The sequence below is a fragment of the Oncorhynchus kisutch genome, linkage group LG5, assembly GCF_002021735.2.
Source record: "Oncorhynchus kisutch isolate 150728-3 linkage group LG5, Okis_V2, whole genome shotgun sequence".
NCBI lineage: Eukaryota > Metazoa > Chordata > Actinopteri > Salmoniformes > Salmonidae > Oncorhynchus > Oncorhynchus kisutch.
This window is the reverse complement of record NC_034178.2, coordinates 28140850-28165865: the sequence shown is the minus strand read 5'-3', so window position 1 is coordinate 28165865 and position 25016 is coordinate 28140850. Positions and strand designations below refer to the sequence as shown.

General features: G+C 41.5%; 2 protein-coding genes across 2 annotated transcripts in view; one reads left to right on the top strand and one right to left on the bottom strand.

The window, feature by feature from the left end:
* LOC109890844 (mitochondrial glutamate carrier 1-like) overlaps positions 1-4563 on the top strand; it is a 15769-nt gene extending 11206 nt beyond the window's left edge. Inside the window, exons 8-10 of the mRNA XM_020482911.2 lie at positions 2694-2848; positions 2963-3038; positions 3193-4563. Of these exons, the coding sequence (XP_020338500.1) occupies positions 2694-2848; positions 2963-3038; positions 3193-3340 (379 nt within the window). The 3' untranslated portion in view covers positions 3341-4563. The remainder of the gene's footprint in view (positions 1-2693; positions 2849-2962; positions 3039-3192) is intronic.
* LOC109890845 (tetraspanin-2-like) lies at positions 3755-25016 on the bottom strand. The gene is made up of 8 exons (XM_020482912.2): positions 24790-25016; positions 13680-13782; positions 9693-9790; positions 8494-8568; positions 8271-8366; positions 8084-8146; positions 6345-6428; positions 3755-6199 (listed from the first exon to the last, which is right to left on the bottom strand). Exons 1-8 carry the CDS (start codon positions 24856-24858, stop codon positions 6134-6136), a joined length of 654 nt encoding a protein of 217 aa, XP_020338501.1. The 5' UTR covers positions 24859-25016; the 3' UTR covers positions 3755-6133.

Here is a 25016-nt window from a genome sequence, read left to right as displayed (position 1 = left end):
CTTCAAATGCAATATCAAAAACCTTTCAAGCGGTATGATGAAACTGGCTCTCATGAGGGCTGCCAAAGGAATGGAAGACCCAGAGTTACCTCTGCTGCAGAGGATAAGTTCGTTAGAGTTACCAGCCTCGGAAATTGCAGCCCAAATAAATGCTTTGGATGTTCAAGTAACAGACACATCTCAACATCAACTGTTCAGAGGAGACTGTGTGAGTCAGGCCTTCGTGGTTGAATTGCTGCAAAGAAACCACTACGAAAGGTCACCAATAAGAAGAGACTTGCTTGGGCCAAGAAACACGAGCAATGGACATTAGGCTGTTGGAAATGTCTAATTAGTCCAAATTAGAGGTTTTGGATCCAACCGGTGTGTCTTTATGAGACGCGGTGTGGGTGAATGGATGATGTCCGCATGTGTATTGGGGGGATGCTTTGCTGGTGACACTGATTGGGATTTATTTAGAATTCAAGGCACACTTAACCAGCATAGCCTTCACAGCATTCTGCAGTGATACGACATCCCATCTGGTTTGCGCTTTGTGGGACTATCATTTGTTTTTCAACAGGACAATGACCAAGCACACCTCCAGGCTGTGTAAGGGCTATTTTATTAAGAAGAAGAGTGATGGAGTGCTGCATCAGATGGCCTGGTCTCCACAATCCTCCAACCTCAACCAAATTGAGATGGTTTGGAATGAGTCGGACCGTGGAGTGAAGGAAAGCCAACGAGTGCTCAGCATATGTGGGAACTCCTTCAAGACCTTTGGAAAAGCATTCCAGGTGAAGCTGGTTGAGCGAATGCCAAGAGTGTGCAAAAATGTCAGAGGCGAAGTTGCTATTTGAAATACTTTTTTTTTGTTACTATATGATTCCATGTGTTATTTCACAGTTTTGAGGTCTTCACTCTTATTCTACAATGTAGAAAATTGTCAAATAAAGAACCCCTTGAATGAGTTCTAAAACTTTTGACCGGTGTTATGTAATGTGTGTGTAAGCAAGCAAGCAAGCAAGCACGGGCGTATACGTACGGGTTGGTCTAATCCTGGATGCCATTTGGTTAAAAACGCATTCCAGCCGGTGTCTATTCCAACAAGTTACCACCTGTTAAATCTATGACTTTGAAATGCCTATTTACTCTTTTCCACCTGACTGCGCAATCCACTGTCTCATCAGCCCAGGCAGACAATTTATAAACTTGATAAACTTCTGGCTGCACTGCTTGACCTGACTGTAAGTTAGCTGTAGTTGGCTAGCTAGCAAGCAAGGGATAAGAACGTTGTCAGCCAGTCTCGGGCCTTCGCCTCGGGCCTAACAACAACTGTGCCAATTTATACTCCAAACACCGGCTTCTCTGGCATTATCACTTAAATCTATAACTCAACTCAGCAAAATAAGAAACGTCCCCTTTTCAGGACACTATCTTTCAAAGATGATTTCTAAAAATCCAAATAACTTCACAGATCTTCATTGTAAAGGGTTTAAACACTGGTTTCCATCCTTGTTCAATGAACCATAAACAATTTATGAACATGCACCTGTGGAATGGTCGTTAAGACGCTAACAGCTTACAGACGGTAGGCAATTATGGTCACAGTTATGAAAACTTAGGACACTAAAGAGGCCTTTCTACTGACTCTGAAAACCACCAAAAGAAAGATGCCCAGGGTCCCTGGTAATCTGCGTGAACGTGCCTTAAGCATGCTCCTTGCATGCTGCAAGGAGGCATGAGGACTGCAGATGTGGTTAGGGCAATAAATCACAGTCTGTACTGTGAGACACCTAAGACAGGGTGGACAGCTGATCGTCCTCGCAGTGGCAGACCTCGTGTAATAACTGCATGGGATCGGTACATCCAAACATCACACCTGTGGGACAGGTACAGGATGGCAACTGCCCTAGTTACACCAGGAACGCACAATCACTCCATCAGTGCTCAGACTGTCCGCAATAGGCTGAGAGAGGCTGGACTGAGAGCTTGCAGGCTTGTTTTAAGGCAGGTCCTCACCAGACATCACCGGCAACAACGTTGCCTAAGGGCACAAACCCACCATCACTGGACTGGAAAAAAAGTGCTCTTCACTGACGAGTCACGGTTTTCTCTCACCAGGGGTGATGGTCGGATTTGTGTTTATCGTCGAAGGAATGAGCGTTACACCGAGGCCTGTACTCTGGAGCAGGATCGAGGTGGAGGGTCCATCATGGTCTGGGGCGGTTTGTCACAGCATCATCAAACTGAGCTTGTTGTCATTGCAGGCGAACTCAACACTGTGCATTACAGGGAAGACATCCCCTCCTTCATGTGGTACCCTTCCTGCAGGCTCATCCCGACATGACCCTCCAGCATTGCAATGCCACCAGTCATACTGCTCATTCTGTGTGATTTCCTGCAAGACAGGAGTGTCAGTGTTCTGCCATGGCCATCGATGAGCCCGGATCTCAATCCCTTTGAGCAAGTCTGGGACTTGTTGGATCGGAGGGTGAGGGATCGGGCCATTCCCCCCCCAGAAATGTCTGGGAACTTGCAGGTGTCTTGGTGGAAGAGTGGGGTAACATCTCACAGGAAGAACTGGCAAATCTGGTGCAGTCCATGAGGAGGAGATGCACTGCAGTACTTAATGCAGCTGGTGGTCACAACAGACACCGACTGTTACTTTTGATTTTGACCCCCACCAGTAAAATACTTGTTTTATGTTTCAGAGATGTCCCTTTCTCCATGGTCTACTTCCCACTATTCGCCCACCTCAACCAGCTGGGCCAGCCCTCTCGAGATGAATCAGCACCCTTCTACTGGGCTTTCTTCTCTGGCTGTCTGGCTGGCTCTACCGCAGCTGTGGCAGTCAATCCTTGTGATGGTGAGTTCGTAATCTCTGTCTCGGTTTGTGACACACTTTTATGAAGCTAGTGGAATGTGTGTTTGATTTACTGCTGTAGTTCTTGCTATAACAAGTTCTTACACTTCATTCCAGTTGTGAAAACGAGATTGCAATCTCTAAACAAAGGTGCCAGTGAGGAGAGCTACAACGGTGTGGTTGACTGTGTCAGGTACAGAGTCAGTCTTTTATCACTATTTTAATACTTGTATTTTCCTGCCTTTAGATCTTTTTGCAACTTCACAACCAGTGAGGTTTATAATAATTGATTTACACACATTCCTGAAGTTCAAGCAGTGATTTATTTACTCTCTGTCTCATGGCAGTAAGATCATGCGTAAGGAGGGTCCCTCTGCCTTCCTGAAGGGAGCAGGCTGCAGGGCACTGGTCATCGCTCCTCTCTTCGGCATCGCACAGGTCATGTACTTTATTGGCATCGGAGAGTTCATCCTGGACCTGTCCCCTTTCAACTAACTACCCGTCTGCATGAGATGAGCAACCCTGCCTGGCTGTGCATGGGACTCTCACACGTCGGATGAAAAGTATCTCAGCAAAAGACTTGCAGCTATACACCGTCAGTATATATTACAGAAAATAAACCCACGTAAGGACTGTTGAGGTGTCAGAGCTTTGGAGCCTGGAAAAGACAGGAAAACCTGTATGGTCTAATGGCTGTACTGCACTTCCTCCAAATGTTTTCCTCGCTTATTTAATGGGCTGTGACCAATGTTTTCGCCAGTTTGCTGAACTGGGGACCGAGAACTGCAGCAGGGGCTCTGGCTGGGGAGTCCCTCTGGTTCCTCTTTATCTGTGAGGGACAGGAGGTGGGGACCACTTCAATACAACCAATGACTGAAGGCCATTTCAAACTTTTTTAAACTTTTTTTTAAGTCATTCATTGTTTGTCTGCAATTTTGGGGGGATAATTTAAGATTCCACATCTGCTGTTGCTTGAATGCAATACTGTGGAGTAAAGATATTTTGTGTGGGTATTTCAAAGCAAGTACTGTATTTGCAATCATGTGACTTCAAGCCTTCAATTAATCTGATTTACATGTCTGAATTGTTAAATTCACTGAGGCCAAAAATCTCGAAATATTCTAGAAGTAGCAATTTTTTTTTTTTTTTTAAAGAAACACATTTTTAACTGGCATCATTTCACCAAGGTTTAGTTTGAGATCGATGGACCAAGCACTTAATGGCTATTCCACAGCAACACCTCATGGTTTGTTGCCAGACAGATGACCCCATCATGGTTTAATGAATTGTCAGCACTGTTAATTTTTTTTGTATTTTTAAAAATTCTGAATACTTGTGAGATTAATTCATATAATGTAGTATATACATTAGAGTTGGAGTGTTCTGTTATTGTCCATGTTACTTCAGGGATATATATATTAGGTCAAGAATTAGATTAGTTAATGGTCATTATTTAGTTTTTATTTTGTATTAATAACATGCCCCTAAATTTCATGCAAATAGTTGTGTATTTTTCTTATGAGTGGATTGGTATTTCTACACACTGTAAGGAATACTTTACTGACTGAGCCTGCCAAATGGCATCACTAATACTATCTGCACCCAGGTAATCTAACACAGGAATTGACTGTTACATTGGTTTGTATGATGTATTTCTAGTTTTGTTTTAGTATATGTTTATCAAATAAACATCTAACAGCTGTCTGCTCTTAACCCGGGTTGAATAGTCTCTTATATGTATTTGCGCTTTCTCTCGGGGTATCCCAAACATTTTAAAAGAATAGAAACTTGCTCCCATTAACTGTTTTATTTTTACAGGCAATTAAACGGCTACTAAATGGACATGCATTATTAGCATAAACTGGATTCTACAACACAGCCGGTGTGCGCACACAATCTTAACATCCACAAGAATTCACACACAATGTACACTAACTCACTGTAACAGTTCACACATTGCATGCTCTAATAGAGATCACTCGGCACAATGCTAAATACATGTATCATCTAGACTTCAGAAGGTTAGACATTTACAGAATGACAGTACTTCATAAAATGTAGCTGCTTCCCCGACCCAGAACACTGACAATTGTTATTTCAGAATGCTAGTCAAGTTGAAACAGGCTCTTTTTGGATTGTAGGCCCACACTCCCAGCTCATAAAAATGCAGGGGATACTTCTTAGCAGAGCACCACTTTGCTAATGGAGGGCAAAAACCATACAGGTTGTTCAAGTGAAATATGCAGTTGTGTGAGGACCGGTCGCTTGGGCTTGTCTGTACAAAGATGCGAAATGTATGCTGCAAGTCCCAACAACAGTTATGGAAAACTCCCAAGACTGGAGTTGTTACTGACCGACAACTTTAACAAGCAGATGATGGGTGACTACAGTAACCCTGTACACGCAATTAACCCTTAAAATGGGAAACCTGCATTTCCTACATCCATTCTTGGACTTAAGTTAATATGTACGCATTGATACTTGAAGAATATGCCGTATTAACGCCTCATGGGTTTAGTTCAACTCTTGTACCCAGCCAGAACCCCCATAAATGCTTGTTTTACTCCAATGTTTGTAAATGTAAACAAACATATGGCCTCAAGACATGGTTAAAACAAATTTTTATATCATGAATGGTTAGTCCTTGCAATCCATAGCTCTCTATTCATTTGAGAGTGGTTACAGCCCCATCCCTCAGCTTTTTACCAAAACGGGTTGGTAACACACTTTGTTTCAACTGCTGATTGCCCTTTTAAGCTGAGGTTACCAAAGACATTGGATCAATGCGTTTTTTAAAAGCACACTCAAAAAAAGGGAGTTTGTATTTACAGCAATGCTCCTCCGCCAATCACATTTCTTTCGTCAAAAAAAAGGAAGACGTTACACGTACATGGAATGCTAGCGCTGTTAGAGGGGAAAAATGGAGAATGTCTGTGTACTGCCAAATCCTGAGCCATGTTGCGCTTGGAGAGAAGCGCAGAGGGACCAGATATTTAGTTAACAGAGATGCCAGAGGAAAGAGAGATGGCCTGGTCCCATTGGCTCCACACAGTGCTGGCCACTGTCTAGGGGATGGGGAAATCCTGGTGATATTTCGGGTGTGATATCACACCCACACCACCAAATTGACCCCATGGACTTGTATGGTTTGTGTTTAAAAAAAAATATTTAAAAAAGGCTCCCCTTGTCATCCAGCCCAGATGTGATGTCGCCTCCTCATTCAGGCATGGCGATTACAAAAGGGCTGGTGGGGCTGCAGGGTGGGAGGGGTAGAGATACGAGGCCTGTCTATATCACCTCCCTGTTGTTCCGAATTGCACAGCAGAGGACCATACTGAAGATCATACCAATGACCTGAGGAGAGAGTAAAAAAAACATCTATATTAGTAGGCTATAAGCTTGTAATACAGTTTTTTTTGCAGTATACTGTGTAACATATTGTAAATAATCATATGTAACATAATGTAATTTGTGCCCGAGTGTCAGTTAAGATCCTTACCATTACTCCTGCTACACCAATCCCCACATATCCGATAATGTAGAGCTTTTCATTGAAAAAGACCATTATTGCATTCAGACAGTCCTGGAAACATATAGATATAGGATCATGTCACTTACAATACCTTTATTTACTATTTCTTACAAAACAATAAGAGCACATTAAGGGTATATTAACCATATGCTCTAAGCACAGTTAATGGCACCACTGTACTATAACTCGCTTATAAAACTAGATTTTTTTAGTTTGTAATGTGACAAACAACTGTAGGTCTACAGTAATGGCGCTCAGTAGGGGAAAATGAGTAGGCCTATGGTAAAACAATTTTCGTTTCAACATAAGAGGATTCATCTTTGCATCTTATAGCGTGAAAGCGTGGGAAGGGTGCCTCTTCTGTCCCCAGGAAATGCGGTGTCTTTACTGTCCCTAGGAAATATCACTTCTTATTTAGTGTAAAATGTGGATTCCAAAAGGCTTTAAATATAAAGGTCAGGTGTCCTTTACTTTAAATACACAAAAATATGGTTCTTGAAAGGGAATTGAATAACTTTTTAATACTTTTATTCAATGGATGTAGGAGTTTTTGCCATGTCCCCGGTTGTTATTCAGCAACTTCCACGAGAAATATAAGCCATAAAAAAAATTTTTACGGGAAATCCTTCATTATTTTATAGTTCTAGTTAAATTCTCTCTTATCAATAACGTTTTTTTCATGATTATTGTATTTATTATTTTATTTAAGATTTTCTTTGTGTTCCTGATATCACTTTCTATCCTGTTAATTTGTTGAAATTCTCAGTTTAAGAAAACAACCTCTTCCTACAATGACACCACATTCAGGAAGTGTCATAATTTCTTTGGTGGTAAAACAATGGTGAAAAGCACAATTAAATATAAACACTATGTTTCATGTTGTTAGTCTGTATGTCCCACTCATACATTTCCACCCTATTAGGCTATATTTTTGAGAAAATTTACCAAATTTCTAAAACACTATGTTTGATAGAGAAATTAAAATCCTGTTCAATTGCTCAGCAGGTAGCCTAGTGGTTAGAGTGTTGGGCCAGTAACCAAAAGGTTGCTTGACTGAATCCCCGAGCTGGCAAGGTAAAAATCTGCCGTTCTGCCCCTGAGCAAAGCAGTTAACCCACTGTTCCCCAGGCGCCGAAGACGTGGATGTCGATTAAGGCAGCCCCCCGTAACCTCTCTGATTCAGAGGTTCGGTTAAATGCGGAAGACACATTTCAGTTGAAGGCAGTCAGTTGTACAATTGACTAGGTATTTCCATTATGCTAGCTCAATCTTGCTCACTGACAGCTTTGGCTAATTTAGGCTCCAAATGTATGCACCTAACAGGTTGGAAAATGCACCAAAATAAAAAAGAAGTTCCTGAGATTAACCAATATGTTTTTCTGAAAGTCAAACATGTCCCTTTTCTGATAGAATAATTTGGAAAAGTCCCCTAAAGTTATGAGGTCCAAAAGTCACTGCATAGTATGAATGATCCAGCAGCGCCATTGAGGCAACCTTCATTTTGATGTAGTCACTTTTCTACACGATTGGCTGAGCCCTCCTGATGACCCGGTCGGACACGACTCCAACAGGGTCACCAGGAGGGATTAGCCAATGAAGTTGGAAGTCCAACCCAGTTGACTAAATTAAAATGGTGGAAGCCCTCAATGTCGCTGCCCATATTAATATGGCCTTTTGGCCACTAGAGGCCTCTATCAGAGTTGTACCTTTGTGTCTTCATCAGCATCAGGACACAAAGGCGAAGGCATGGAGACACCACAGCAATTCAGCTACGGCAACAAAAAAAACATAGGATGTCAAAAATAAATATTGTATATCAAAACATAGAAATGGACAACACTGACACATGATCATGAACATATGAGAGCAAAAATAAAATGTAGTTTAACTCACAACATTGTGGTACATTTCAACTACAGTAGTGCCGTTGGAATTTTCAGAATTCTCTGAAATAGATTCACTATAGAATTGTTGAACGTCTTCGATGATCTAAAACATAGATTAAGGATGAATCAGTAATTCAAATAAGTAAGAGATCGAGATTGCAGAATAAACAAGTGGTTGTCTTTAATTCATGTTTAATTAAATATCGGAACATTGATTAAAGTGGATATACCTTGTCTTTGCTCATGAATCCAAACACACCTGCAGAAACCTCTGCACCAAAGATTACAAGAAGGCAGGCAAAGAACTGCAAAACAAAGAGGGCAGTGGTATGTTAATTCACAGAGTATCCTGTACATTTGGCCAGGAGATTTCCCTGGTCAGGACATATGGTCAGCTAAAGGTCAGGGCCTACAGTATGCTAATACAGTCGCTAGTGAAAGTCTACACACCACTAGCATAATCTTCACATTTTGTTGCCTTAAATTTAAATATAAAAAAATATATATATATATATATTTTTAACTGATCTCCACAACCGACTCCAAATTTTCAAAGTGAATTAAAAATGAAAGTATTGTGGTGGCAGCATCATGTATCGGCAGGAACTGGGGAGTGTCAGGGTCAATAGAAATATCAAAGGAGCAAAGCCCAGGTAAAAGTAACAAAAAAAAAAAAAACTAACTCTGGATAAAGTTGTATTTTTCAGCAGAACAATTACACACATGTGAAGGCCAAAGAGATACCAGAACGGCTTTCCAATAGGTGTTGATTGTTCTTGAGTTGTCTGGACTCAGTTCGGACTCAAATTTGCTTAAAAATCAGAGACAAGGTTTGAATATTGCTGTCCTTCAATGATTCCCAACCAAATGTACTGATCTTGAACAATTTTGACAAAACCAATGGATACTGTTGCTCTAAGAGTTGTGCAACATTGATAGAATCTTATTCAAAATAATTCACAGCTGTGATGGCTGGCTAAGGTGCTTCCACCAAGTATTACCTCTGGGGTGTGAAGACATATCAAGACATTTCCATAAAAATAAAAAGAAATGTTCTATAGTTGTCATTCACTTTTTTTTTAAAGTAAGTTGGTTGTGTAGATCGGTAGGATAAAAAAAAATTGTAACACCTTTTTAGATTTCATTTTAAGGCAACAAAAAAAATGTGATGACTATGCAAGGCATGTGTAGACACTCAGCGCTGTATAAGAGAAGTCTTGATTTCACTCAAGATGTTTTGGCACGCCATTAAAATTCCATTCCACTTAACAGTGAACTTCAAAAAGCATAATATGTAATTACAAATCATGATGATGGCACAACAGGTGGAAAAGGTTATTATCTAACATGTACAGTACATGAATGACCTTAGGCTAAAGACACAACCTAAGGCTAGGCACCTAAGGTAAATCTCCCACCAATTACCCACCGACGCAAGGAGACACTGTGACTCCTTCACAGCTCCACAGCAACCAAAGAATCCCACCAGCATCATGACCCCGCCTGCACCAATCAGGATGTACACGGCTGAGAGAGAGAGAGAGAGAGAGAGAGAGACACAGAGAGAGAGAGAGACAGAGAGCGAGAGAGAGCAGTGAATCAACAGAGGGTGGCAGCATTAGGCAAGAGTGTTAGACATGGATTCTACCATGCAGCAACACAATCTAACTACAAAGTCAAGTGTTGGGAGTATCCAGTATGTAATACTATCTTCATGCTGACTTTATGAACTGTAAGTTCAAATGAGTCACAGAGGGAAAAGTGGTGAAAAGTCTCATCATTAAAACAAAGTACTTTCCCACTTCAAAGTGCTCATTGCACATTATTCAAAGTTACTCTCGGTTGATTTAAATATATTTTGCACACCCTGGATAGCAACGTGTTGCTAAGGTAACCCAATGTTCCACTTTGCTGAATTTGCAGCAGTATATATATGTCACTGTAATCTGTCTCATCAACACAACGCTCATATTTTCAGAGGCCTGTGGATGTCCTCATTAGCTGCTCCACCCCTGCCTGAGCAACAATAACCCTCTCAATACAAGGAGCAGGAAGAGAGACCATCATCGCAGGGCAGGCCTAACAAAGACTCTGCTGGGGTAGCATCTGCTCTGAGACTAGTGTCACGGATACCACAGCACTGCGGCTGGGATGGTGTCATCTCATCTCCCTGTGATGCTCCCCCATGCCCCCTCAGCCCAGCCTTCACGACCAGCCCTTCCCCGAGACAGTGAAACAGTGCGACACTTAGACGATGATAAGGTAGAGTAATGGTACACCTGGGAAGTCCCCATGCTCAGTGTTTGGCTTAAAATCGACGACACAGGCAGGAACTGCTACGGCTGCCTAATTAAACCACATGGGGGCCCGTGGTGCGCTGAGGTTGTTTTCGTTGTTTAAGAACAATAGATAGGAGGTGAGGCGAAGCGGTCCACTGTGGCTTGCACTCTGGCTGGGAGAGGAAACTGGAAAGAAGAGGGCTTGGCTAAGCTCATAACTGATCTCCTGCTTTACACGATGGAAAACATCATGAGACAAGACAGGCGCCTTGCTTTACACAAGCAAAGCCGGCGATGTTGAGAAGAGAGCCCTCCAATCCAAACACATGTACAGCTCCTTTTCAGTGTCTGCGATATCTAAGCATTTGCATTTCTGTGCTGCCCCAACATTGGTGGAGGTTATCAATGGGCAATGCAAATCTTTGAGCGTTCAGTGTGCAAATTGATGAGCACTGTAAGTACACTGCTCCCCATAGGCTTGGCTCAGCTTACACAGACACAGAGGCACAGAGGTGACAGAATGGAAAGTGAATCATCCGTAGGGAATGCTGCCTCCTTGTCCCTCTATGATATCCCTGTCTAATTAGTCTTGTCTTCAGTGCAACTGCAAAAAGGTAACCTTTCCCTCACACATTGTTCTTATGCTGCCCAATATAATATTTATCTTGTATCCAAGGCTCCCTTGGACTATGACAAAACATGATCAATCTTAGTGCTATGTTTCTGCCCAGACGTTTGTAACGTCTCCACGTTAAAATGTGAACTCAAAATGGATCCGAATACGAGGCTGTGTGTGTATTGTTGGCCACAACAAATACAGAAAGCCTTATTGGATACGATTTTGAGTTTGGTTTATGATTCCTGTTGCTGCTGTTCCATTGCTACCATTTCATTACTAATCGAAGCCGTCATCTGATGCTTTATGGGGCTTTGCTTTTTTTACTGTGAGCCGGTCGCACACTTACTATCTGCAGACTGCTTGCTTTTCCGCAGAAAAGTCTAGGGGTCCAAGTTATATGTAACACGATTCTCAAGCCTTGTTTTATATAGCACATCTGTTCAGGACAGGTGATTGTTATACATTGCCTGGACATGACCAAACTCAGACGTCCCTATGTTGGTGGTAGCTCTCTTTGTACCACATGGTTTGGATGCCCAGGCAAGAGCTGGTATGGCATTTGCATTGAAAGCCAAAATGAAGTTATGGTGTCATCATAGCCAGCTACTTTGCATACATCATCCCATCACTGATGACACACCAACCCAAAAGGCTTGGGCATGTACCCAGTTCTTCTTTTTTACTCTTCTTTTACTGCATTTAACTAGGATTTAATAGAAAACGCTGGCATCAGATGTCGGTATCACAATGTGCAATGAATTATGCAGTTTTTGATGATATCATGACTCTCTGGCTGATGGGAGTGGCGGTCGCTAGGAGACAGTCGCCTCAGAGGCCACCCAATGAGCTACAACACCCTGAGGGCAGCAGCCAACTGGGTGAAGGCATGGTGAAGAGTTGGTAAAGTGAGTCACCATTTTAGGTTACACTCTAAATTTGAAGTAACAAGAATAGGCTGTATTCTACTCATGTCCATGTAGGAGACCAGGATATTATACGGAACACCGATACTTAATAATGAATGTTGAGAGGTCACTTGAAACACAAGACAGAGTCTTTGAATACATACAGTATACAATGGCTAATATAGATTGTGCCACGACATGGGGCAGGCAATGTGTGAATAAAATGTTATTTCAAGTGTAGTTTGCATAATATAATATAATACATCAATAAAATCAATTTAGTTTCAAATAAATAATGAAACATGTTCAATTTGGTTTAAATAATGCAAAAACAAAGTGTTGGAGAAGAAAGTAAAAGTGCAATATGTGCCATGTAAGAAAGCTAACGTTTAAGTTCCTTGCTCAGAACATGAGAACATATGAAAGCTGGTGGTTCCTTTTAACATGAGTCCTCAATATTCCCAGGTAAGAAGTTTTAGGTTGTAGTTATTATAGGAATTATAGGACTATTTCTCTCTATACCATCTGTATTTCATATACCTTTGACTATTGGATGTTCTTATAGGCACTTTAGTATTGCCAGTGTAACAGTATAGCTTCCGTACCTCTCCTCGCTCCTACCTGGAACACAACGACAACAGCCACCCTCGAAGCAGCGTTACCCATGCAGAGCAAGGGGAACAACTACTCCAAGTCTCAGAGCGTGTGACGTTTGAAATGCTATTAGCGCTTACCCCGCTAACTAGCTAGCCATTTCACATCACATCGTTACACCAGCCTAATCTCGGGAGTTGATAGCCTTGAAGTCATAAACAGCAGAGCTGCTGGCAAAACGCACAAAAGTGCTGTTTGAATGAATGCTTACGAGCCTGCTGCTGGAGCCTGTACACGTTGGAGCAACGACAGTCCTTTTTCGCGAATGCGCACTGCATCGATTATATGCAACGCAGGACACGCTAGATAAACTAGTAATATCATCAACCATGTGTAGTTATAACTGGTGATTTTGATTGATTAAGTTTAATGCTAGCTAGCAACTTACCTTGGCTTCTTACTGCATTCGCATAACAGGTGGGCTCCTCTTGAGGCAGGTGGTTAGAGCGTTGGACTAGTTAACCGTATGGTTGCAAGATTGAATCCCTGAGCTGAAAAGGTAAAAATCTGTCGTTCTGCCCCTGAACAAGGCAGTTAACCCACCATTCCTAGGCAGTCATTGAAAATAAGAATGTGTTCTTAACTGACTTGCCTAGTTAAATAAAGATTAAATAAAGGTGTAAAAAAATAAATAATAATTAACGATCGTTATGAAAACTTGAAATCAGCCCCAATTAATCGGCCATTCCGATTAATCGGTCCACCTCTAAAAGATACCCACCCATTAAATACTGTACTTCAAACGTATTCCTACCTAAGTAAACGTTGTAGGTGGCTGGGCCATGTTCAGTACTAGGATATGTGCAAATCATTGTTGAAACAAAGGAAAATGTAACACTTTGCTATGGCTACGTTGTGCAATACTGACCATGGTAACTAAGTACAGTACAATAATTCCAACAGAACCAGTGGGGAAGGTGTTCAGCCGGTCTAGGGTCCTGGTCTAACTGTGGACTCACCTATGAAGAAGGTCTCGGGGGCTCCCTCTTCATTCAGGAGCTGGTCTGTCTTTGGGTCAAACATCAGCCATAACCCCACTGCCAACACCAACGAGCCACACAGCTGGGGAGCAGAAAAGATAAAGCATGCACATACATGAAATAAATAAATCCTCAACATTCAGGGAACATTCACTGAACAACAACGCAACACAGTAATCAATCAACACATCTTGCACACTACTGTTTAGTCTACACAAATGTGTATTTTGTCATCACAAACCTTGACCTTTTTTTAAAGCTTCATGTTGCATACTACAGATGTGAGATACTGTACAGACCGTCTAGTGTCTATGAACGTTGTCTAGTCTTTGCCTGACCTTGAGAACAGATCAGGACACTGCACAGCATTGGTCCCCATGAAAGCTTAAATAGAATAACCCATTGATTGAAACCCAGTAACACAAGGTGGTGTCACCCATGACTCCATGTGACTTTGTCACATGTACCATCGGGCTTTTTGTAGAGGCCTGGGCAGATATTCTTGGGAAGATACTGTTCAGTAAAATGCTTTACTCTGAAAACCACAATGACTGTCAAAAAGGCTGTTTCAATGAACATTCAGTATCAAATTATTGACTTCACAACTAACTAGCCCTTGTGTCCGAGGTGTCCTAGTGTCGATATCGGCGCCACTGCTGAAATCTAATTAGCATAATAAAAACATCCCCATCAAAACCTGTCAGTTTAAGCTAGAGAAGCAGTTTTTTTTGCATGGGCTGCGTCTCAATCCACCGCTCCCGCCAATGGCGGCCTTCCGCATCTGCAGTGGAAGGTGGCCAAGCTACAGTGGTGTTTGTCAGACCATGAGACATCCCGAAAATCTGCCTGTTGCAATCCAAAATAACTAATATGACACCTATATGGAAAAATGAGACTCTCACGAGGGTGTTCACTGTTATGCTCTATGACCCCCACAAGTGGCACAGGACCGCTGATCTGCCAACTTCTGTCTGTAGCATCCAAACAGTTTGGGCTACACACTAATATGACCCCTACATGTTTTGCTCTAAGACACTCACAAGCCTCACAAGATTCGTCTGATGATAGCTCGGTACCAGCTAAAATATTTTTTGGAAGTAACAATTATTGAAAATAGTTTAGTGCCAAAAAAAAGGAGATAAATATGGGTAAAAATGTATGACTAATTTCCTGATCTCTCAGAAATAGGACAGAAATTTTAAAACAAACTTCCTTTTGATTTATTTTTGTTTTTCCATGTACAGTTGAAGTCGGAAGTTTACATACACTTACGTTGGAGTCATTAAAACTTGTTTTTCAACCACTCAACAAATTTCTTGTTAACTATAGTTTTGGCAAGTCAGCTAGGACATCTACTTTGTGCATGACGCAAGTAATTTTTCAAAAAATTGTTTACAGACAGATTATTTCACTTATAATTCACTGTATTACAATTCCAGTGGGTCAGAAGTGTACATACACTAAGTTGACTGTTACGGATACAAGTATCCTGTGTGTGTGTTTCTTTTCTCTCCTTCTCCCCTCACAGGTGAAAATCATCACTCCCCAATCAGTCACCAATCCAATCATCAATCAGAAGACACACCTCCTCCTGTTTCCTACCCAATCACAGTTCCTTTCCCTTGGTTTAAAAACCCCATCAGTTGTTTGCTCTAGAGCTGAATCTCTCTGTAAATGCCATGTCTGTAGGTTGCTGTGTTTCACTCTCTCTTTTGTTTGAGCACCTCCATAGCACTTTGTCCTCACCTGTGAGTATTGTTTTTGGTTATGGTGTTTGTTTGCTGGTGGGAAAAGGGGAAACCAAGACAAGTCGCCCATGGGCATACACTACCCGTAGGTAGACTTTGCTAAATACACTAGTTAAAACTGGGCGGACCACCCACTGTATTTTTGGTTAGTTAGCTGTTGTTAAAGTAGGCTAGTCTAGCTTAGGGGTGTTTTTGAATACTTATTGTTTCTTTCCTTGGGTCCAGCTCAGTCCCTTTTCCTGCTCCCCCCATTACCGTGTGTTTATTAATAAACCCTGAGTTTGACGGTAGATTTCAGTAGTCGTGGTTATTTCGTTCACTTTTACTTTATCACTATTATAATTTGCCTGAGTTATGTTACTTGTCTCATTTACCATCCCCCCTAGACTGCCGGGCCAAAAGGGATTCGTAACATTGACTGTGCCTTTTAAACACCTTGGAAAATTTAAGAAATTGATGCCATGGCTTTAGCAGCATCCGATAATCATTTGAGTCAATTGGAGGTGTACCTGTGGATGTATTTCAAGGCCTACCTTCAAACTTTTTATTTAGACCTCCACAAGTCTGGTTCATCCTTGGGAGCAATTTCCAAATGCCTGAAGGTACCACGTTCATCTGTACAAACAATAGTATGCAAGTATAAACACCATGGGACAGCGCAGCCATCATACCGCTCAGGAAGGAGACTCGTTCTGTCTCCTAGAGATGAACGTACTTCCGTGCGAAAAGTGCAAATCAATTCCAGAACAACAGCAAAGGACCTTGTGATGATGCTGGAGGAAACAGGTACAAAAGTATCTACAGTGGGGCAAAAAAGTATTTAGTCAGCCACCAATTGTGCAAGTTCTCCCACTTAAAAAGATGAGAGGCCTGTAATTTTCATCACAGGTACACTTCAACTATGACAGACAAAATTAGAAGAAAAAAAATCCAGAAAATCACATTGTAGGATTTTTTATGAATTTATTTCCAAATTATGGTGGAAAAATAAGTATTTGGTCAATAACAAAAGTTATCTCAATACTTTGTTATATACCCTTTGTTGGCAATGACAGCGGTCAAATGTTTTCTGTAAGTCTTCACAAGGTTTTCACACACGGTTGCTGGTATTTTGGCCCATTCCTCCATGCAGATCTCCTCTAGAGCAGTGATGTTTTGGGGCTGTTGCTGGGCAACACGGACTTTCAACTCCCTCCAAAGATGTTCTATGGCCTTGAGATCTGGAGACTGGCTAGGCCACTCCAGGACCTTGAAATGCTTCTTACGAAGCCACTCCTTCGTTGCCCGGGTGGTGTGTATGGGATCATTGTCATGCTGAAAGACCCAGCCACGTTTCATCTTCAATGCCCTTGCTGATGGAAGGAGGTTTTCACTTAAAATCTCACGATACATGGCCCCATTCTTTCCTTTACACGGATCAGTCGTCCTGGTCCCTTTGCAGAAAAAGAGCCCCAAAGCATGTTTCCACCCCCATGCTTCAGAGTAGGTATGGTGTTCTTTGGAGAACAAAGACTGCTGAGTTGCATCCAAACACGACGAGTTGAGTTTTTACCAAAAAGTTATATTTTGGTTTCATCTGACCATATGACATTCTCCCAATCTTCTTCTGGATCATCTAAATGCTCTCTAGCAAACTTCAGACGGGCCTGGACATGTACTGGCTTAAGCAGGGGGACACGTCTGGCACTGCAGGATTTGAGTCCCTGGCGGCGTAGTGTGTTACTGATGGTAGGCTTTGTTACTTTGGTCCCAGTGCTCTGCAGGTCATTCACTAGGTCACCCCGTGTCATTCTGGGATTTTTGCTCACTGTTCTTGTGATCATTTTGACCCCACGGGGTGAGTTCTAGCATGGAGCCCCAGATCAAGGGAGATTATCAGTGGTCTTGTGTAACTTCCAGTTCCTAATAATTGCTTCTACAGTTGATTGCAGATTCAGTCTTCCCAGCCTGGTGCAGGTCTACAATTTTGTTTCTGGTGTCCTTTGACAGCTCTTTGGTCTTGGCAATAGTGGAGTTTGGAGTGTGACTGTTTGAGGTTGTGGACAGGTGTCTTTTATACTGATAAGTTCAAACAGGTGCCATTAATACAGGTAACAAGTGGAGGACAGAGGAGCCTCTTAAAGAAGTTACAGGTCTGTGTAGGTGACCAAATACTTATTTTCCACCATAATTTGCAAATAAATTCATTAAATATCCTACAATGTGATTTTCTGGATATTTTTTTTTCTCATTTTGTGTACCTATGATGAAAATTACAGGCTTCATCTTTTTAAGTGGGAGAACTTGCACAATTGGTGGCTGACTAAATACTTTTTTGTCCCACTGTATATCCACAGTAAAACGAGTCCTATATCGACATAACCTGAAAGGCCGTTCAGCAAGGAAGAAGCCACTGCTCCAAAACCACAATTTTAAAAAAGCCAGACTACGGTTTGCAACTGCACATGGGGACAAAGATCGTACTTTTTGGAGAAATGTCCTCTGGTCTGATGAAACAAAAATAGAACTGTTTGGCCATAATGACCATCGTTATGTTTGGAGGAAAAAGGGGGATGCTTGCAAGCCAAAGAACACCATCCCAAGCGTGAAGCATGGGTGTGGCAGCATCATGTTGTGGGGGTGCTTTGCTGCAGGAGGAACTGGTGCACTTCACAAAATAGATGGCATCATGAGGGAGGACATTTACGTGGATATATTGAAGCAACATCTCAAGACATCAGTCAGGAAGTTAAAGCTTGGTCGAAAATGGGTCTTCCAAATGGACAATGACCCCAAGCATACTTCCAAAGTTGTGGCAAAATGGCTTAGGGACAACAAAGTAAAGGTATTGGAGTGGCCATCACAAAGCCCTTACCTCAATCATATAGAACATTTGTGGGCAGGACTGAAAGTGTGTGCGAGCAAACCTGACTCAGTTACACCAGCTGTCAGGAGGAGTGGGACAAAATTCACCCAACTTATTGTGGGAAGCTTGTGGAAGGCTACATTTGCCTCATGTTAAACAATTTAAAGGCAATACACTCAATTTGTATTTGGTAGCATGTAAACTTCTGACCCACTGGGAATGTAATTAAATAAAAGCTGAAAAATACTATTCTGACATTTCACATTCTTAAAATAAAGTGGTGATCCTAACTGACCTAATACAGGGAATGTTTACTAGGATTAAATGTCAGGAATTGTAAAAAATTGAGTTTAAATGTATTTGGTATGTAAACCTCCAACTCTAACTGTATGAACCTGGTATTCAATGTGTGTTCTATGGACTAATAGAAGTAAGGCCATATTCAATGTTTCATCAATAAAAAATGTATATACTTTTTTAAAATAATTTTAAAGGAGTCTTAAAATTCAAAATAAAATGGCTAAATGATCCTTGATATAACCATCTTCAGGCAATTCCATATGTTAGCTTACTACAACCCCCCCCCCCCCCCCTTAAGGATTACAAGTGGACAACTAATAAATAGTGTTATGTTGTAATTAAAAAAAAGACATCTTGTCTGTCTTTAACCTCTGGGGACTTTGGCCTTCAGAGTACTATGTAGCAGGGCAGCCAGATTAGACACTGCCTTAAGGTCAGTGTTGCATTTGAACCCCCTAATGATAATGGCAAGTATAGGCAGAGAGTAAGCTGATCCTAGACCTGTGCCTACAGCTAAAACTCAGAGCAGGACAGCCCATAGTGTCTCAGCCACAGGCTGTGCCAGCCTCACAGGCCTACAGATGGGTGATGTAACACACTGGCATTGGCTGCCCGTTGGCACTGTACCCCAAACTGACGCTGTACGCTTTCTCCTGTCCACTATGACCCGCCCTCTTTGGCTCGTCTCACAACGCCACTGTTTTTTGTCTCTTAACTGGTAACAAAGGGCTGATGTCTGACAAAGTGACATCACTCTTCCCAACAAAAAGAAAGTCACATCAGTGCCAACTTGTATGAGAGAGGGATAGGAAATATGGTTGGCCATCGTAGCTACAGTATGTTGGAAATGTACCAACAAACTGCAGTTCTGCAAGAAGTTCAGTAGGCTTATGCTATATGTACACACTGTACAATATTACCTGTCAAATTTACAGTAACTTCCTGGCAGCGATTGGCCTAAATGTGTACTGTAATATAACTTACAGTACCAAGTCAGTTACATTAATCTCATTTACAGTATAAATTAGAATGACATCTTACTGGTATTACCAAGTGACATATTACCCAGTATAAGTTTTAATTTGTACATTGGTCATTTATCGGGCGCTCTTGTCCCTTAGCAACTTGCATTTGGTGCATTCAGCCAAGGTTGTTAAAAAAATAAAAATAAAAACAAATCATAGTCATAGCAAGTTAAACGTTTCTGTAACAGTTACTGAAAATGTTGCTGTAGTTGAGGATGCACTGGTCTTCAAAATAATTACAACAAGATATCTTATGATCTCTGGATAGTGCCAATACATTACTGGAGATATTGATGAACTTGATGCCAGCTTCCTGTAAGTTACTATAATGTCAAAGTAATGAAACATACTACAATACTGTAAAAGTGACTAATAAACTAAGAACGTAATTTTTTTCCACAGTATTTCACAAGGGATTGGAGCAAGCAGGTTGGCAGCTAGGCATTTGTAAAGTTCAGCACATTAATGAATACTATGTGTTTCAAATCACTTACCATTTTAGAGGCCTAAACAAAGGCTTCCAAACTGGCTGTGATTACATGGCAAAACAGATCAAATGAACGTGGTTAAATATTCAACCATTAAAAGTTTAAGACCTGTTGCTACTCTGATCTCTCCCCTATATACATACATGTAACTGTTAGGGAACCACTACAACATATCAGTTAAATTCATACAGCGTTCTTACTAACGGGTGCAACGAATATAGCCTCTTACAAGACACACCTCAAAATATGTTAACGAGTCAAACATCAATACCATGCACTCACTATTAGTGAGTGACGTTATGTGTAGTACTGGAGCTCTGAAATATGCGTCGAAATAGCTAACGCGTCAAACACACCTACAGTGTTTTTTTTTGCGTTAAATGGTACACAGCATCATCTGGATATGTGTGCTACAAAGGTTCAATATTCACCTTCTGCAACCATTTCTGTCAAGCTGTCTACACATATAATTTGATGCATGTTCGATAAACCCAACGTGTGCACCACACAGAACGCACTGCAACTGCCTCTGCAATGCTGCAAGGCACACAAAGCATTGAATTGGAAATGAATGTACTTCCGGTGTACCAAAGGACACTGTTGGTGTGATCGAGGCGTAACTTCAAAGCAGTGTGCGGATGTGTGTATCACTTTATCAGAAGTACGTCATCGGCTTCGTTTGATCACGTGCATTTTCAAACCCTGTGTTGCAAAAACGCAAGATCCCACTGATTTTACTGTGGTTCCAGTGCTTTCTTCGATTAAGCGGCTTTCAAAAACCAACCTTTACTAGATAACATACTTAAAAATATATAGTTAGGATTTTGTACATGTCATTTTACCTGAATGGTAGATTAGAATGTTGAGTAGGGAACATTCAGGGACATCAGGGTATGAGGTTGAATCCTGTTTAAAGTGCATTAGTTTGAAAATCCATTTTATGTGAAACCAAACATTCTGCCCTGTTCAAATAATTCATTTTATTTAGTATAGTATAAGCTTCTGTGTTAAGCATCCTAAATAATGCCATATATTCAGTTTTTGAAAAATATACAACTTCAAGGCAAAAAAAGGAAAGTATGATGTAAGATGCAATACAATTGATTGTAGGCTATTAAAGCTAACAACTTACCGCTGTGCCACAGTTTTTAGACAATTTCAACAGTAAAATGTTTTGTAAAATGTGCATTCTACAGTGTCTTAGTGTTGAAATTACAGAAAAGTATTAGTGTGCTGTAAAATACATTTGCAGTATTTTGCTGTGCATTCTACAGTGTTTACTGTTGAAATTAGAGAAACGTCTTAAGTGTAAATCACAACAGTCTAGAGCAAACTATGCATACTGCTGTAATAGATGTCGTAATAGTGCAATTACATAAACCATTTCATTCATATTTAAATAACATTTTATGTGGAGGTTCATTCACACTTTGAGTTGACACTAAACATGAAGTTCAGTCAGTCCTGTAGAACTGTAATCTCAGGTACAGATGTAATAATCAAATCCAAATGTATTAGTCACATGCGCCGAATACAACAGGTGACATTTTTTCTTTTCTTTTCACCTTTATTTAACCAGGTAAGCTAGTTGAGAACAAGTCCCCATTTACAACTGCGACCTGGCCAAGATAAAGCAAAGCAGAGCGACAGAAACAACAGTTACACATGGAATAAACAACCGTACAGTCAATAACACAATAGAAAAAAAGAGTCTATATACAGTGTGTGCAAATGGCATGAGGAGGTAAGGCAATAAATAGGCCATAGTAGCAAAGTAATTACAATTTAGCAGATTAACACGAGTGATAGATGAGCAGATGATGGTGTGTAAGTAGTGATACTGGTGTGCAAAAGAGCAGCAAAGTAAAAACCAATATGGGGATGAGGTAGGTAGATTGGGTGGGCTATTTACAGATGGACTATGTACAGCTGCAGCGATCGGTTAGCTGCTCAGATAGCTGATGTTTAACGTTAGTGAGGGAAATGTAAGTCTCCAGCTTCAGCAATTTTTGCAATTCGTTCCAGTCGCTGGTAGCAGAGAACTGAAAGGAAAGGCGGACAAAGGAGGCTTTGGGGATGACCAGTGAGATATACCTGCTGGAGCGTGTGCTACGGGTTTGTGTTATCGTGACCAGTGAGCTGAGAAAAGGTGGAGCTTAACCTAGCATAGACTTATAGATGACCTGGAGCCAGTGGGTCTGGCGACGAATATCTAGCGAGGGCCAGCCGACTAGAGCATACAGGTCGCAGTGGTGGGTGGTATAAGGCGCTTTGGTAACAAAACGAATGGCACTGTGAGATTCATCCAATTTTCTGAGTAGAGTATTGGAAGATATTTTGTAGATGACATCGCCCAAGTTGAGGATTGGTAGGATGGTAAGTTTTACTAGGGTAAGTTTGGCGGCGTGATTGAAGGAGGCTTTGTTGCGAAATAGAAAGCCAATTCTAGATTTGATTTTGGATTGGAGATGCTTAATGTGAGTCTGGAAGGAGAGTTTACAGTCTAGCCAGACACCTAGGTATTTGTAGTTGTCCACGTATTCTAGGTCAGAACCGTCCAGAGTAGTGATGCTAGTCGGGCGGGCGAGTGAGGGCAGCGAACGGTTGAAAAGCATGCATTTGGTTTTACTAGCGTTTAAGAGCAGTTGGAGGCCATGGAAGGTTGTATGGCATTGAAGCTGGTCTGGAGGTTAGTTAACACAGTGTGCAAAGAAGGGCCAGATTGTATACAGAATGGTGTCGTCTGCATAGAGGTGGATCAGGGAATCACCTGCAGCAAGAGTGACATCGTTGATATATACAGAGAAAAGAGTCGACCCGAGAATTGAACCCTGTGGTACCCCCATAGACTGCCAGAGGTCTGGACAACAGGCCCTCCGATTTGACACACTGAACTCTGTCTGAGAAGTAGTTGGTGAACCAGGCGAGGCAGTCATTTGAAAAACCAAGGCTATTGAGTCTGCCGATAAGAATACGGTGACTGACAGAGTCGAAAGCCTTGGCCAGGTCGATGAAGACGGCTGCACAGTACTGTCTTTTATCAATGGCGGTTATGATATCGTTTAGAACCTTGAGCATGGCTGAGGTGCACCCATGACCAGCTCGGAAACCGGATTGCACAGTGGAGAAGGTACGGTGGGATTCGAAATGGTCAGTGATCTGTTAATTAACTTGGCTTTCAAAGACTTTAGAAAGGCAGGGTAGGATGGATATAGGTCTAAAACAGTTCGGGTCTAGAGTGTCACCCCCTTTGAAGAGGGGTATGACCGCGGCAGCTTTCCAATCTTTGGGATCTCGGACGGTACAAAAGAGAGGTTGAACAGGCTGGTAATAGGGGTTGCAACAATGGCAGCGGATAATTTTAGAAAGAGAGGGTCCAGATTGTCTTGCCCAGCTGATTTGTACAGGTCCAGGTTTTGCAGCTCTTTCATAACATCTGCAATCTGGATTTGGGTGAAGGAGAAGCTGGGGAGGGTCGGGCAAGTAGCTGAGGGGTGTGCGGAGCTGTTGGCCGGGGTTGGGGTAGCCAGGAGGAAAGCATGGCCAGCCGTAGAGTAATGCTTATTGAAATGTTTGATTATCATGGATTTATCGGTGGTGACGGTGTTACCTAGCCTCAGTGCAGTGGGCAGCTGGGAGGAGGTGCTCTTGTTCTCCATAGACTTTACAGTGTCCCAAAACTTTTTGGAGTTAGAGCTACAGGATGCGAATTTCTGGTTGAAAATGCCAGTCTTTGCTTTCCTGACTGACTGTGTGTATTGGTTCCTGACTTCCCTGAACAATTGCATATTGCGGGGACTATTCGATGCTATTGCTGTCCGCCACAGGATGCTTACTTACAAGCCCATAACCATCAATGCAGTTCAAGAAATTGTATTTAGTTTATTTGGTAAATATTTACTTAAAGTAAAAAATTATTTTTATTGTAACACAATGAAATAACACTATATAAAGAGGGCAGAGGTTAGTCGATGTGTGACACCGCCTAGTATATCATTCCTGGTTGGCAGGACACTTGGCTCCATTGATGTACTGGGACGTACGCACTACCTACCGTTTGTAGCGCATTTACAGTCGGATGCCGAGCAGTTGCAACAGGATTTGAACATTTAGTCCATTAGTGCAGTTGCTTGGTCAATAAAATGGACAAAAGTAGGCTACATGAGAAGTGCAATACTGTTAATATAACCAAGTGTTAGTGCGTGTTTTCAGTAAATGTATGTAAATCATGAAGCTCATGCGCAAATTCTCAACAACAAAAGAGTGATCAAACTAAAATCCATCAACTATATCTGGAGGGAGGTGAGTCGTGGTTAAAGGAGTTACCATGAGAACTTGTCTTTGAAGAAATACTGCTGTAAACATTTAATATAACGTGCGAGAGCGCGCACACTCGCGCTTTCTATCTCAACCATCAAATAAGATAATATGATTATATTTGGTAACAGCATGCGTCCATGAAAATGAGTTACGTTGATAAAAATCGGACAACAACAGAGGAAATGTACTTTCCCTCCAGACCGGCAGAAGAATATAAATGAATCAGCTACAGCAGCGTGAGAGCTGGATTTGCTGCAAAAAGCATCTGCAATTTATGAAGAATCACTATAAATCACAAATTCTGCACACATGCAACCATGTTTATGATCGAATAAATGTATCGGTGGTAGGATCAACACTTACCCAGAATATGAAGTTGAAAACAAAAAGAAGATATTTCACGCATTTCATCCCACCTTGCACTTTACTCATGATTCCAGAGATTCTGTAAATCCGTCTCTAATACGACCAATAAAATAATGAAAAGACAGCGATACTTTGTTCTACATGCGTCTTTGACATCAACAATAGTCTACAACCGCGCTGCAATCTCAAAATGACAACATTGGAGAAGCTTTACGCGTGTTGTT

Excerpts from the sequence above, each read along its gene's own strand:
- LOC109890845 (XM_020482912.2), bottom strand. The coding sequence starts at position 24,858 with ATGAGTAAAGTGCAAGGTGGGATGAAATGCGTGAAATATCTTCTTTTT. Across the intron at positions 13,783-24,789 it reads TTTTCAACTTCATATTCTGG|CTGTGTGGCTCGTTGGTGTT; the intron begins GTAAGTGTTGAT and ends TCTGCTCCCCAG. Across the intron at positions 8,367-8,493 it reads GATTCATGAGCAAAGACAAG|ATCATCGAAGACGTTCAACA; the intron begins GTATATCCACTT and ends TCTATGTTTTAG.